The 12,828-nt window shown below is 50.7% G+C and overlaps 2 protein-coding genes across 5 annotated transcripts in view; one reads left to right on the top strand and one right to left on the bottom strand.

Annotated features, from left to right (window-relative positions):
* The window catches only part of Adcy5 (adenylate cyclase 5), a 146,785-nt gene extending 145,428 nt beyond the window's left edge, over window positions 1-1,357 (bottom strand). For both annotated transcript variants that reach the window (XM_005338885.3, XM_021735636.2), the window contains exon 1: window positions 236-1,357. In XM_005338885.3, the coding sequence (XP_005338942.2) occupies window positions 236-1,357 (1,122 nt within the window). The remainder of the gene's footprint in view (window positions 1-235) is intronic.
* Window positions 1,358-1,805: 448 nt separating this feature from the next.
* LOC120884467 (uncharacterized) lies at window positions 1,806-12,483 on the top strand. Of its 3 annotated transcripts, none has more exons than XM_078044110.1 (2): window positions 1,806-3,262; window positions 12,169-12,483. In XM_078044110.1, exon 1 carries the CDS (start codon window positions 1,806-1,808, stop codon window positions 3,114-3,116), a length of 1,311 nt encoding a protein of 436 aa, XP_077900236.1. In that variant the 3' UTR covers window positions 3,117-3,262; window positions 12,169-12,483. The 3 variants fall into 3 exon arrangements, with proteins under 3 accessions (XP_077900236.1, XP_077900235.1, XP_077900234.1); XM_078044109.1 differs by having other exon boundaries at window positions 12,157-12,483; XM_078044108.1 differs by having other exon boundaries at window positions 3,583-12,483.
* The last annotated feature ends 345 nt before the right edge of the window (window positions 12,484-12,828 follow it).

Genomic DNA, 12,828 nt, shown 5'->3' with positions numbered 1-12,828 from the left:
TCCCAGCACTGATGGATACAGTTTGGAGCATTATCTACCAGGCCAGGAACGTTATAAGTAACACAAGAGCACTCTTTTGTAAACGAAGACACTGGGGTGCAAGGGGGACCAAGAAGCCACATCTCTGGCTCTTTTTCACCACTTTCAAGGGTGAGGGTGGGATCACTTTCTCTGGAATCAAGCCCAGGCCTGCCAAGCCCCACAGTCCAGTCCCTTTGGCGGGGTGGGCTCCTACCTGTTTGAGCAGGAACTGGTCCTGGGCGTTGGTTCGTAGGGCGATGGCCAGGTGGAGAGCAGACAGGAGCACCCCGCTGAGCACCGCAGCCCGCATGCGCACAGGCAGCAGGGTGTAGATGGTGTAGATGAAGAACACCGTCCACCAAATGCCCTCGGAGGCGCTGCGCGGCTGCGGCAGCAGAAGGCCCACCACCTGGACGGCCAGCACCACCGCGATGAGCGCGTAGCAGGCCAGGCCCATGTGGTCCTGGTGGAAGGCTGCGCGGTTGCAGAGCACAGCCATAATGAGGATCACTCCCACGGAGGCCGCCAGCACGGCCAGGTAGGGCAGCTGGAGCGGGGGCCGCGCCGCGTGGAAGGCCAGCATGACAAGACACACGAGCACCAGCACGGCCATGAGCATGGTGAGACTGCTCTGGTTCAGGCGGAAGAAGTAGCGCTGGTACAGCCGCTCCAGCTTGTCCGACGGGAACTTCTTAGAGCGGAATATCTGCAGCAATGCCAGGCAGCAGGCGCCCAGCGACAGCACCGCGCCGGGCCCTGAGCCTGAGTCCTCTGAGCTGCAGCCATCCCCAGAGCCTTCGCCGCCCTCGACGGCGCCGGCCTCTACTTCGTCGGCCGCGCGACCCTTGCCCCGTCGCTCCTCCAGGCCCAGCTCCACCGAACGGGGGCGCACCTCCGTCCCGCCTGCCGCAGCTGCCGCTGCCGCCGAACCGCCGCCGCCCGCAGGGGGCGCCCGGGTGCTGCCCCCGCCGGCCGCGCCCCGCCGCTGCCGCCGGCTGCCGCGACCGCAGTCGTCGCCGCCGCGCTCCTGCCAGGCGGACTTGGAACGGAAGCTGAAGCCAAAGCCCCCGGCCAGGGGGTCGTCACCACTCAGCGGAGGATCATCGTCGTCGTCGTTGCGCCAGCGGCCGGCCAGGCGCTGCTGCTGCGGGGTCACCGACCCACCGGGTTTCTTGGTGGAGCTGCGGGTGGAACCCCCAGGGGCATGGGGGTAACCATTGGCGCGGGAATCGGCCTCCCCCCATGCCGAGCGGTGCTCTGGGCCTCCTCGGGGTGCCGGCGCCGCAGCTGTCTGCGCCGCGTAGCCCGGAGGGCTCACGCTTTTGGAGCCGGACATCCCCCCCTCGGCCTCGTCGTCTTCCTCCTCCCCCGGGGACCGGGCCGGGGGTCTCCAAGGGGAGGGCGGACGGCCGAGCAGGGGGACCAGGCTGGGGTCACACGTCGGGGGCGGCCCGGGGCCCTGCGCAGAAGCGGGGCATCTTGGCACCCCCGTCCTGAGCGGTGGAGGAGGGCAACGGAGGGTGAGCTGAGAGACAGGCGTAGCCCCGAGGTGAGAAGTAGCTGAGAATCCGCGTCAAGAGTCCCAGGTCCGAGATGGAGTTGGCTCTGAGCTGGGGCAGCGGGGACTGCTCCAGCTACTGCGCCTCGCGCAGAGGGACGTCCAGACCCCTGGCTCGCGTCGAGTCGACGAGGGCCGGAGTTGCGGACGAGGCGGGACGGAGAGGTGTCCTTGCGGGCGGCGCCTCCCCGGAGCTGGCAATGCCCGGGCGCGGCGCTCGCAGATAATGCCTAAGCAAAGCCCAGAGGCTTTCGGAGCTAGGTGGCGGCTAGGGCGGCTCTGCGGGGGTCCCGGCACGGAGACGCAGCGGGTGCCCTTTCCTCACAGAGGACTGGGAGCGACTGGGAGGTGCGGGCGCCAGCCAGCATTATTTTCTTACGAGGGGTGGGGAGGTGGGATGGGGGGTGGAGAGCACGGGGGAGGGGGCGGCGGGCGGAGCGACAGCTCCGGAGCCCTGGGGGGGAGGGTCCTGGATCCCGGGGGAGCTGTCGCCCGCATCCCCCACCTCCCGTGGCGAGAGTGGGAGCGTGGCCCCCGCGAAAGACGAGTCGAGCCTTCCGCGCGTCCGCGCAGGGGGCGGGGGCGAGGACCGGCTCCTGAGGTGCGGCCCTTCCCCTCTCGCCTCTCCCTTTCCCCCAAACCAAGCGTGGCTGGCCCGCACCCGCCGGTCCCGAGAGCTGTCGCGCTGGTTCCGCTAGCCTCAAGCTTCTTGCCGCCGGCTGCGGGCCCACCGCGGCCGGGCGCAGAACAGCTAAGCGGAGGGCGGAATCCGGCGCCTCGCCACCGCCGTTCTGCCCCAACGCAGGCGGGCTTCTCTCCCGGAGCACAGCATCCAGAGATGGAGGGCCGGGGCTCAGAAGCAGCCGGCCGAGGGGGACCCGCCGAAGAGCCGCGGCTCCCCGGGGGCTCTCCGGGGGGACCCGCGGGATCTCGGCTCCGGGCGCGCCATGCACGCCTCGGGCCCTGCGCCGCTCCGGCCGCTCGCGCCGCTCCTCCCTTCTTGCCCGCTCGCCGCCGCCGCCGGAGCGCCCTCCGCATCCCCTCCTCCCGCCGCTTCCCCGCCCCCCGCGCCGCTCGGGCCTCAGCTCACAACGGCGCGCGGCCGCCTCCGCCCTCGGCCGGGCCACGGCTCCAGCCTTGGTGGCCCGTGGGCATCCTCAGGCCGGGCTCGGGGGCCGCGGGGGACCCCAGCTCCCCTTCCTCACCTAAAATCTCGCTGTGCCCCTCCCTCCCTGGCGCCTGGAGCCGAGTCCAGCCTGCGATCCTTTGGCCGGACCTCGGTGACTTCGGTCGTCCCCCGCCCCCAGCTTGGGTTCCTGCGCCCCCAGTCCTAGCTCCCCTCTTTTGTATCCCCCTTTATTCCCCCTCCCCCCATTCAACCCAACTTCAGCCCCGGCGCTGCGCCCCCCTTCTCTGGCCGGGCTCGATTGGCCGCTTCCTGAGCTGTCAGACTCGAGTCCAGCGCGCTTATTGGGCGATTCTCTGGCCCGGCGACCGTGCCAAAGAAGGGCGCGCCGGGCGGGGGGCACCCGGGTAGCGACTGCCGCAGGGAGCCAGAGACTGAGTCCCTGGAGAGACCCGAGGGGCCCCAGAGCCAGACCCGGAAATGGGCAGGGGAGATGCTGAGACTGAAGATCTCGGAGGCTCAGAAACACAACGACGGAAAAGATGAAGATGCAGTGGGTGAGGCCCGTACAACCAGGGCGGGGCGGACAGGAACGCTTTGCTGGATAGTTACAGAGAGGAAACCCCACAAACAGAACTGGGAACACCTGGCGTTTATAAAGAGCTGTTTACCTGTTAATACTTTTATAAATCTTATTTGATTCCCTCCCAGTAACTCTAGGCTGTGATAGGGGACAGGGCCTCTGTGGTTATTCCCGGAATCTGAGGCTTCAAGAGCTTAACCAACTTGCCATGGGTCACACAAGTCTCCTAAGTTTCAACCCAAAGATGTTTTCTTAGCACCAGGCTGCCTCCCAGACTCAATAAGCTGTTTTCAGGAAGGATGTGCACCAGAGCAAGCTGCAAGGCAGGACCTGGGAAAAGGGAATAATGGCCAGATGCTCCTGCTCAGCTAGCCAGCAAAGGCAAGGGTGAGGAGGACTTTACTGCCTGTACAGGGGACCTGGGCCTGTGAAATGATGTGTCTGCCCAACTTCATTTTCCCCTAGAGTAAAGATGTCCTGCAGGCTGTCTCCTCTTGGTGAGGTATGGTGGGGGGACCATACCTCTAACCAGGGGAGAGAGAAACAGCCTTCCTTTATCCTCTTGGTCCTCCAGACTCTCCTCAGAGGTTATGACAAGGAACCTATGGGTCTGAAGAACTACTTTTTTTCTTTCTGCTGGTCATCTATTTGCAGAGTGGAACATAAACCTTGCCAGAGCTACAGAATGGGAGGAGAAAAATTCCGAGAGGTCTGAGTAAACTAACCCTTGAGTAATCATCCAGCCTTTGAGTAATCCATGATTAGCTAAGTCATATAAAGCAACACAAATTTAGTCAAGAAAAATTGGAGCGCCCCCAGTGAGCAGAGCGGTATGCTAGGTGCTACCAGGAGAGAGTTGACCAAACTCAGGAAGGGAGCAGAGCTGGCTGTTACCTACAGGTCCAGCCAAGTTCAGTGTGGAACAGAATTCCAACAGAGCTCACCTGTGTTCAGAGAGAGGCCGTCTCATTTCCTACCCTGGGAGATCAAATCTAGAAATCAAATCTGAGTCTAGCAGGGAAGAATGAGGAAGAGGAAAGGAAAGATGAACTAATATTTATTAAGCTACTATGTATGTATGTAAATATTTTATTGTCAGTATCAAAAGACAGCATTACAACAAATTTAGAGATCTTAATTAGCTTTTATTTGCAATTCAAGAATCAGACAACACCTATTCTACAAAATGGATTTGAGTATTTCAATGAGATGAGCAGAGAAGATTGGTTTTATGGACAGAGAAGGGCTGAAGAAGCAGAAATAGAGAACAAAAAATCATATAGGTCATTTCAAGTTACTTTCCTTGTAAAAGTTAAATGGAAAGGGACTTATTATGCCTACTAAAACTGACCTGTTTGGTGTGTGTGTGTGTGTGTGTGTGTGTGTGTGTGTGTGTGTGTGTGTAGTGTGTGTGTGTGTGTGTCTTCCTCCCTCCCTCCAAATGATTTCTTGAAAGGTCAGATTAACAACTTACTTTTGACTTGGTGGCTTGGAACTTCAGCATAAGTAACTCCATTTGGGTTAAGTCTGTTGGGCCTAATGCAGGAGCTCAATCTAAACCAATGGTCTCTATAAATTTTATTTATCATCAAATAACCATTTTGAGAAAAGTATTATTCTCTCCAGCATAAAGATGAGAAAATTGAGACTTAGAAAATGGATAAGTTTGTAGAAGGCCCACTGTTTGCAGCACTCGGCTCCTTGTTCTCTACCATATAGCCATGTAGCAAATACCATGCAGGAGAGATACTCAGGTCATAGGCTATTACATGCACAGAGGCTAGGTGGCCAGAGAAGTCAGGATTACTTATCAGAGGTCTGTCATTGATCAGCTTCTCTGCACCTGAGCGCTCCTTAGCTGGTTATTCCTTTTATTATTTTTTTCAATTAAAAAAATCATTTTATAATTGATGTAGAAAAACTAAAAACAAAGAAAAAATCATATTCATAATCCTACCACCTAGGAAGAACCAACATTAAAGTCCTGATTTTTTTTCTTAAAAAATAACTGGGACTTTTATTCTACAGTTTTAGTCTGCCTTTATCTACTTAGCAAAATATTTTAGTTTTTTTCATGTCAGTAAGTGTTCACTTACAATATCCATTTTATTGTCAGAGTATAATTCTATTGTATGGATATATCACAATTTATTTAACCAGTTCCTACTGTTAGACATTTTTCACTGTCAGAATAGTTTATAGAATGTTTCCATCCTTTTATTGTCATAAACAATAAGCATTTTTGTAGATAAATCTTCACATGCACCCTTAAATTATGCCATTAGGAGAGATTCCTACAAGTAGAATTGCTAGGTCACAGGATAAGCACATTTTTCCCCCTAAGATATTTATAAAATTTAGACCTTCATCCTTACCTCTTTTCCCAGTTCCAAGCTTCCCCCAGCCCATGGATGCTCTTTGGGACACACCCACACCCTGGATTCCATTAATCTAACACTGAGGTAATCTCCCAAGCAGCCTGCCCTATTTTCCATTTTCCCACTGCTACTAAAATGATCATCCCCAAACTCTCCAGACATAATGGTCCTTCTTCTGCCTTTATCTTTTCATATCAGTTTCTTCTACATTCTCTTACCCTTGTCCAGATGGTCCCCCTCCTTGCCTGGACAATTGCCAACTCTTCCTCCTTGCCCTCAAACCTGTCCTCCACTTTGTCCTCATCTATTCACACCTCCTCGAAATCTTTCCTCAAAGCAGCCTCTTCTCACCTATGGGTCTCACTGCCCACCACTTCTCCATGCCACCAGCCACTTAACCACCTTGAACTGCTCTTTCTCCTCTGCAGACATTATCCTTTTCCCCCCACAAATTACACTAGCAGCACCTGGGTAAAGGCCTTTTTAATGCACCTCCACTCTGCCACCCTTTCCCCCAAACCTGTAATCACTCCCTCTGCTCCCAGTATATCTTGACGGTATCTCTGTCATTGCACCTGTCTCATTGTATTATCTTGATTTGTTCATAGAATCATCTCCACAGCCTGCCCAACTTCTTGAGGGCATAATTGGTATCTGATCCATTCTGTACCCAGTGCTCAATCTGGTGCCCACTAGTTGGTAAGAGGTTACCACTAGTTGGTGGATAAACAAAAGGAAGGTACACCCGGGAACTAGTGAACGCATGGAGACTCAGGGGTGTGTGACTAAGGAGTGCTTGGGTTGCTTGGTGGGGATGGACAGGCGGGTTATTGAATTCTTCAACACAGCACAGAGGACTCGGGTTTAAAGACAATAAGAAGGAATTGGGGGACAGAGTATCCTGGTCCATTCTGTTTGGGGAGGCAAACTGGGAAAGACGCAGCCACATTGAAAAAAGAAAACAATATCCAAGAGCATAGGAGACCAGTCAGAAAGCTATTACAGAGCAGATGTTAATTGGGCCCCAAAGTGACATAGTAACGGAAATAACTTCACTGACTGTAGGAGATCCAGGGCTGAGGTGCAAGTCCAGGAGTTCATCCCTATGAAAAGAAAATCCAGAGGAGCTGCAGTCACAGGGTAGAAAGGCAGAGGTTTTTAAGACAAACTCTAAGAGGTTTACATGATGCAGAAAGGATGTGGTCCTTAGGGTCTTCACCCAGGGGCCATCCCAGGCCTCTCTGGAATTAGTCTTTATAGACATCCAGAGCACCTCCAGCCTTAGGGGAGAGCTGCAGACACACCCCCTCTAGCCCTCCTCCCCCTGGTGCCTCAGTTACCCTTTAGGGCTTCTTCACTCCCGGAGCCTGTTATTTAGAAGAATATTTGTTTCATGGGGCGGGGGTTGTGGCTCAGAGGTAGAGCGCTCACCTACCATGTGTGAAGCACCGGATTTGATCCTCAGCACCACATAAAAATAAAATAAAGATATTGTGTCCACCTATAACTCAAAAATAAATATTAAAAAAAGAATATTTGTTTCAGAAATTAGAACACTAGTATTTTAGAATAGTCAGAAATATTTGTAAAAGTGAATACCAGTAATTCTCCCCTACTTAGAAATACTTTGCCGCACTGCTTAAATGGGGAGTCACAGGCCACAGGTATAAGATTTCTTTTAGGATGATGAACATGTTCTAAAATTAGGTTACGGTGATGACTACACAACTGTAAATTCACCAAAACCCACTAAATTGCACACAGTAAGTGGGTAGACTTTATGATACCGAATTATATCTCAATAAAGTGGTTGAAAAAGGAATGCCCTGGGAGGTTGAAGGTGCTGTGACAGAACTGTCTGCCATGGGCAAGTCAATGTGAGTGAGTTTAATCAGCATGCCTCCCACTAAGGCCCAGCCAAGGCTGGGGGACACCAAGGGAGAGGATGCTTGCTATTAAGAACAGCGATATGTTAGGAAGAGGAAAACAGAGCCTTTGGCACCAGGGAGCAGTTCCTGAGGTGAATGAAACCATAGAATGGGAAACACAGTAGAAGAGGTCATGGGTGCCTGGGAGCTGGAAAGAGGAGGGCAGGAATGAAAATAAGTTAGGAATTGGGAGTCAAAAATGAATTTTACAATGGGGTACAGTGGCCTATACCTATAATCTCAGAAACTTGGGAGGCTAAGACAGGAGGATCTAAAGGTCAAGATCAGCCACTGCAACTTAATGAGACCCTGGCTAAAAAAATTTTTTAAATAAAATAATTTTTTTTTCTTTTTCCCCTCTGCAAAGTTTTTCCCAGGAGAGGCCTGTTCTACAATGAGTTCTTCAAAAGGAATTATGGAGGCTGGGGATATAGCTCGTAGGTAGAGTGCTTGCCTAGCATGTGCAAGGCCCTGGGTTCAATTCCTAGTGCAGAAGGGGGAAAAATTTTTATTAAAAAAAAAAAAAGAAAAGGAATTACAAAATATGAGAACCTAAGTCTCTCTCAAGGGTGTAGGGGCAAAAGGAACTTTCCACCCCTGAGGGATTCACAATTTGAGCCTGGCTAAATAGATTTAACAGGAGAAAAGGCATACAAATGTATTCATGTACACCTACCTGACCAACAAAGATGAATAAACTTCATACATGCCAAAATGCACTCAATCCCAGAAAGGCCTTTCTGCCACAAGAGAACAAAGGGAGGTGGAGACAACTAAAGGTGCATTTCTTTAAATAACCCAATTGAAGACAATAAAACTTAGATGACCTTAGGTACTATACACCCTATAGTACTCAGCCAATGAGGAGCTGGAGAAGGGACCTTGCACACCAGGGAATCAAATGCTGGTTGTAATTGCTTGGAAGTGCCTGCTCACCCAAACTTCCAATCTGCAAGACCATCAATAAAAGCCTCGATTTCATGTTATACCTTGGTTCTCTTAGTCCATGCTTTGGATTTGGGCCAGTGAGCTTGTTTCTCACATTAGGGTGATTACACAAAGTACAGAACCCACAGAAGGCCAGCTGGTTGAAGCTTAAATACCCATTTCAAAAGGGAGAGAGAAATGGAGGCTATAGGCAAATTTTGAAGAAGACAAAATGCCTTTTAGGGTAGGAGCTAAGTGGACCCAAAGAACAGACAATACCCCGGAACCAAGTTGACCTGGGCTCTAGATTCTCTTCCTGCAGACTGATCTGCTGGAGGCTCCAGACTTCTAGAGTCAGGGGAACTTTCAAAAATCCCCTCCTGCACTTGAGGAGGAAAAGAGGCCCGTCGGGGGTGACAGGGAGATCTTCATTCTCCTTTAATTCAAAGCATTCATCATACTTTGGAGTATTCCTAAGGCCCAACAAGGGAGAAGACGGTCTTAAATATCATCTCATTCCCACTATTAGGTAGAATGACATATGCACGGGTATTTGCATTTTCAGAGTAAACTCCATACTTCAAACTAGATGGCTTACCTTTCCCACAGAGAATGCACTACTTATTATTTTTCTCTAGTCATCAAGTGCCTGGCAGGTTGGAGCACTGAGTGTCCTGAAGGCTGGTCATCCCATGTAGACTTGAGACGACTCAGGCATCTCTTGAGAGCCAGCTGGTCCAGCTGGTCCTCCACTCTGAGCTCTGAAGAGGAACCAAGGCCAACAGCCCTCTGACTTGACCTCTGGCTCCCTTGGTTTGAAAGCCAAGGATGATGAATTTGTAATTAGCCATCTAGGGAATCAGGACCTAGATTTTTTCCAAACCCCATCCTCACCTCTAAACCTCTGGGCCCCAGGGAACAGAAAACTTTCAAAGAGCTCAGATTGGAGCTGAGGTGGAAATGGCTGATAATAGCTCCATCAACCACTCTCCCAGGTGTTGACATTTGCATTTTAATGGAGGCGGTTAATGCCTTCAGCTAACAGAGTGACTAATATGTTCTTTCAATTGTTACTGGAGGTAGGTGGGAGACCCTTTGCATCCCAGGACCTCTTAATATTCTTCTAGTCACTTGGTACCTGATAAGCCTTTGGACTCTAATGCCCACGGTCCATGATTTATCTTCTTGAATTTGCTTGCTTTCTTGTACGTTCTCCTGAATCCTTTTTTCCTCAAAGTCTGGGAACATCCCCACGAGTCATTTATTCTTTCATCACACTGATTGCCCATTTGAAGCAGAAAACCACGCTGGGCTCAGTTGAGAGGGGGACCCCAAGGTCTATGCCAGCAGGATACCACCCCAAGAAGTCAGAGGTGAGGGATTTCACGGAACCGGAGAATAAAGAGCAGTATCAGCAAAGATGGGCAGTGCAGCTTGTGTCGAGTGCTGCTCGAACACCCAAACAAGACAGCGTGATTTAACAGGAGCAATCTATTTCCACAGGTTGGGTAAGCAGGAAAAGGCTGAGGAGAAGGGTCTTAAAGTATGCATAGGAGTCTGCGAGACTAGATTCAAAACACTCCACGAGTCACAAAGGGTCGAGTATTATATAATCCTGCTTAGATGAAATATCCAAAAGAAGTGAATCTATAGAAACTATCAGTAGTTGCCTAGCTCTGAGGGTCTGGGGGAAAGGATGGGGAACAACTGCTAATGAGTACAATGGGGTGCGGAACTCTTCTAAGATGATTTCTTGTGACTGTCTCCACAACTCTGTGAATATCTACTCAAAACCATTGAATTACACGGTTTAATTGAAACTACTTTATGGTATGTAAATTATATCTCAAAAGCTGTTTAAAATAGAGAGGCGGAAACGGGGTCCCAAAAAAACTTATTCCTTCAGGGTACCATGGAGCTCACCAATAATCCCAGCACTAGGGAGACTTAAGACAGGAGGATCGCAAGTTCACAGTCACCCTCAGCAACTTAGCAAGACCTGTCTCAAAATCAAAGCCATAAATGGGCAGGGGATGTGGCTCAGAGGCAGAACACTCGGGTGTTCAATCCCCTGTAACACACAAATAAACCCCTCCCTTCAGGAACTGCTTCACCATTATAGGAAGGATATTCTAGTTTTCAGCTTCTAGCCTTTTCTGTCTGAAGACCCATTTTTAAGGTAAAAAATGTGAAAGACCCAACATGCTGTAAATCTTAGTTCATTTTCTGTTGTTGTTACAGGATACCTGAGACTGACTAATTTATAAAAGAAAGAGGTTTATTCTGGCTCACCGTTCTGAAAGTTCAAGGCCAGGTGAACCCCCATCTTCTGTTTTAATTCACAGCGCAAAGGGAAAGGGAAAGGGGGCATGTGAGGAAGAGAGAAAAGGGGACTGAACTCCTGAGATAGTTAACCTAAGAGAAAGTTTCCCAAGAGAAAGGCCTGAATCCATTCCTGAGAGTAACCCCCAAGACCCAAACTCCTCCCGCTGGGACCAACCTCCCAATTCCACTGCATTGAGATAGTGAGGATTCAACACATGGATTTGGGGGGAGGGGGGCACACTCAAAGTGAATATGTATTTTCAGTTTAAAAAATACATAATGGTAAAAAGCTAACATAAATTTAATGATTAAAATGGATTAATAATTTGCCACTCCCAATAATATCTACATGTTAGAAAAGTGGTCCTGTATTTGTTGGGGTAGAATCGTTCACGATGCCCACAAGCAGGGCTTAGTGACTCTTGTTCATGGACTCCGTGGTCCCTAGGGGTCCTTAAGCCCACAGGTTGGCCCCCATTCCACCAAGGCGTGTGTGGTTCAGCTTCTTGGTCAGGCAAATGCTGCCAATGAGCAGAGACTCATCGGCACCCTGAGATATTTCTTCCTCTTCAAGATGCTCAGTCAAAATGGCACCCTCTCCCTTCCCAAATCAAATGGGCTTTGCTGAGAGCAGACCCAAGCAAGGAAGCCAGCCAGAGCCATGCCGGTTGGCAGACACTTGTCTCTAGCAAATGTAATTAAAGGCAGCAGCAAGTAAGTGCCTATTAATTTTTGATTAGGAAAGTCAAAGAAAACCTTCGTGGAAGGCAGCATCATGGAACTTCAGGTTGATGATGAGAGCCTGGCCGTCCCCACCGTGCACACACACCTTCCACAAGTGCACGCGCATACACACATGCATATCTAGTGAACCCACATACTCTCCATTGAGCATGGGAGACAGTCAGAGACCAGCACTGCTATCCTCTGCAGGGGTCATCTGGTCCCCTCAGGTCTGTTCCGCCCATCTCCATTTACCCCAGTGACTGTCCACAGTTGTAATTGACTCCTGCGGGGACCTCATAACATGTATGAATGTCTCCCCAACCCGGCTGTCCCCGCACATGTCATTTTTAAGGTTTGGATGCCCACAGGAAGATTAATATTCAAAAGTCTCTATGGTGAATCCTTCTGAAAAGAAAATTCAGTGTTTACTCCCCATATGTTTGTTTAGTAAGCCAGGGGCCATGTCACCAGGTAAGAAGAAGTGGGGGCAGAGAGCGGTCTGGCTCTAACAGCTGTCCCTCCATCAGGACACAGGGCTCATCCAGCTGGTGCCCTCCTTAGCTCATCTCTCCCTCCCTCCTGAGTCTGCTTCCTAGGCTTCCCACCTGATGACAAGACAGTCTTTTCAGCCCACTCCAAGGAGGCTGAAGGGGAAAAGCACCAAGCTTGGAGTCACAGTAGCTGAAACTTCCACATCAGCTCTACTACTTTCTAGCTGCGTGGTCTTTGACAAGTCACCTCACCTCTCTGAACTGCAAGACCCATCAAGGACAGCATTGCTTTCCTGCCACCTGGGATGATTTGTTTTACAGGACAATGATGTGAAAATCCTTTTCAAAAGATTTACCCTCATATAAAATGGGAGCCATTCTTAATAATTGTGAATAAATAAATTCATTCTTTCATAGATACAGATGTTGGTTTGTGAGGCTGGCATGGAATGAGAAACGGCTCTGGATCTCTAGCTCTTGCATACATTTATAGAGGGCTGTGATAAATATTTTCATGTCGGTGCTGCGTGCGCACCAGTTCCTCTAGTTGTCTGGAGATCTGCTCTTTGATCTCTGCTGTGTTCAAAGCATGGCCCCTGGGGCCACACAGATGAGGTCTCTGGATCTCAAAGACATTGCCTCTTTCAGGATTCTGACAGCCTGCAGCCTGCCTGCCACGCAGACTGCGGCCTTCTGCAGGCGTGGGTGGTGATTAGAGTGGCCTGGAGGGGGGCTAGTGGTGCTAAGTGCTGTTCTCCTCTCAGT

This window comes from Ictidomys tridecemlineatus, chromosome 3 (assembly GCF_052094955.1).
Source record: "Ictidomys tridecemlineatus isolate mIctTri1 chromosome 3, mIctTri1.hap1, whole genome shotgun sequence".
NCBI lineage: Eukaryota > Metazoa > Chordata > Mammalia > Rodentia > Sciuridae > Ictidomys > Ictidomys tridecemlineatus.
This window is presented reverse-complemented; position numbering and strand designations above follow the sequence as displayed.

Coding starts and splice junctions, on each gene's coding strand:
- LOC120884467 (XM_078044110.1), top strand. CDS start 1,806: ATGCCTAAGCAAAGCCCAGAGGCTTTCGGAGCTAGGTGGCGGCTAGGG.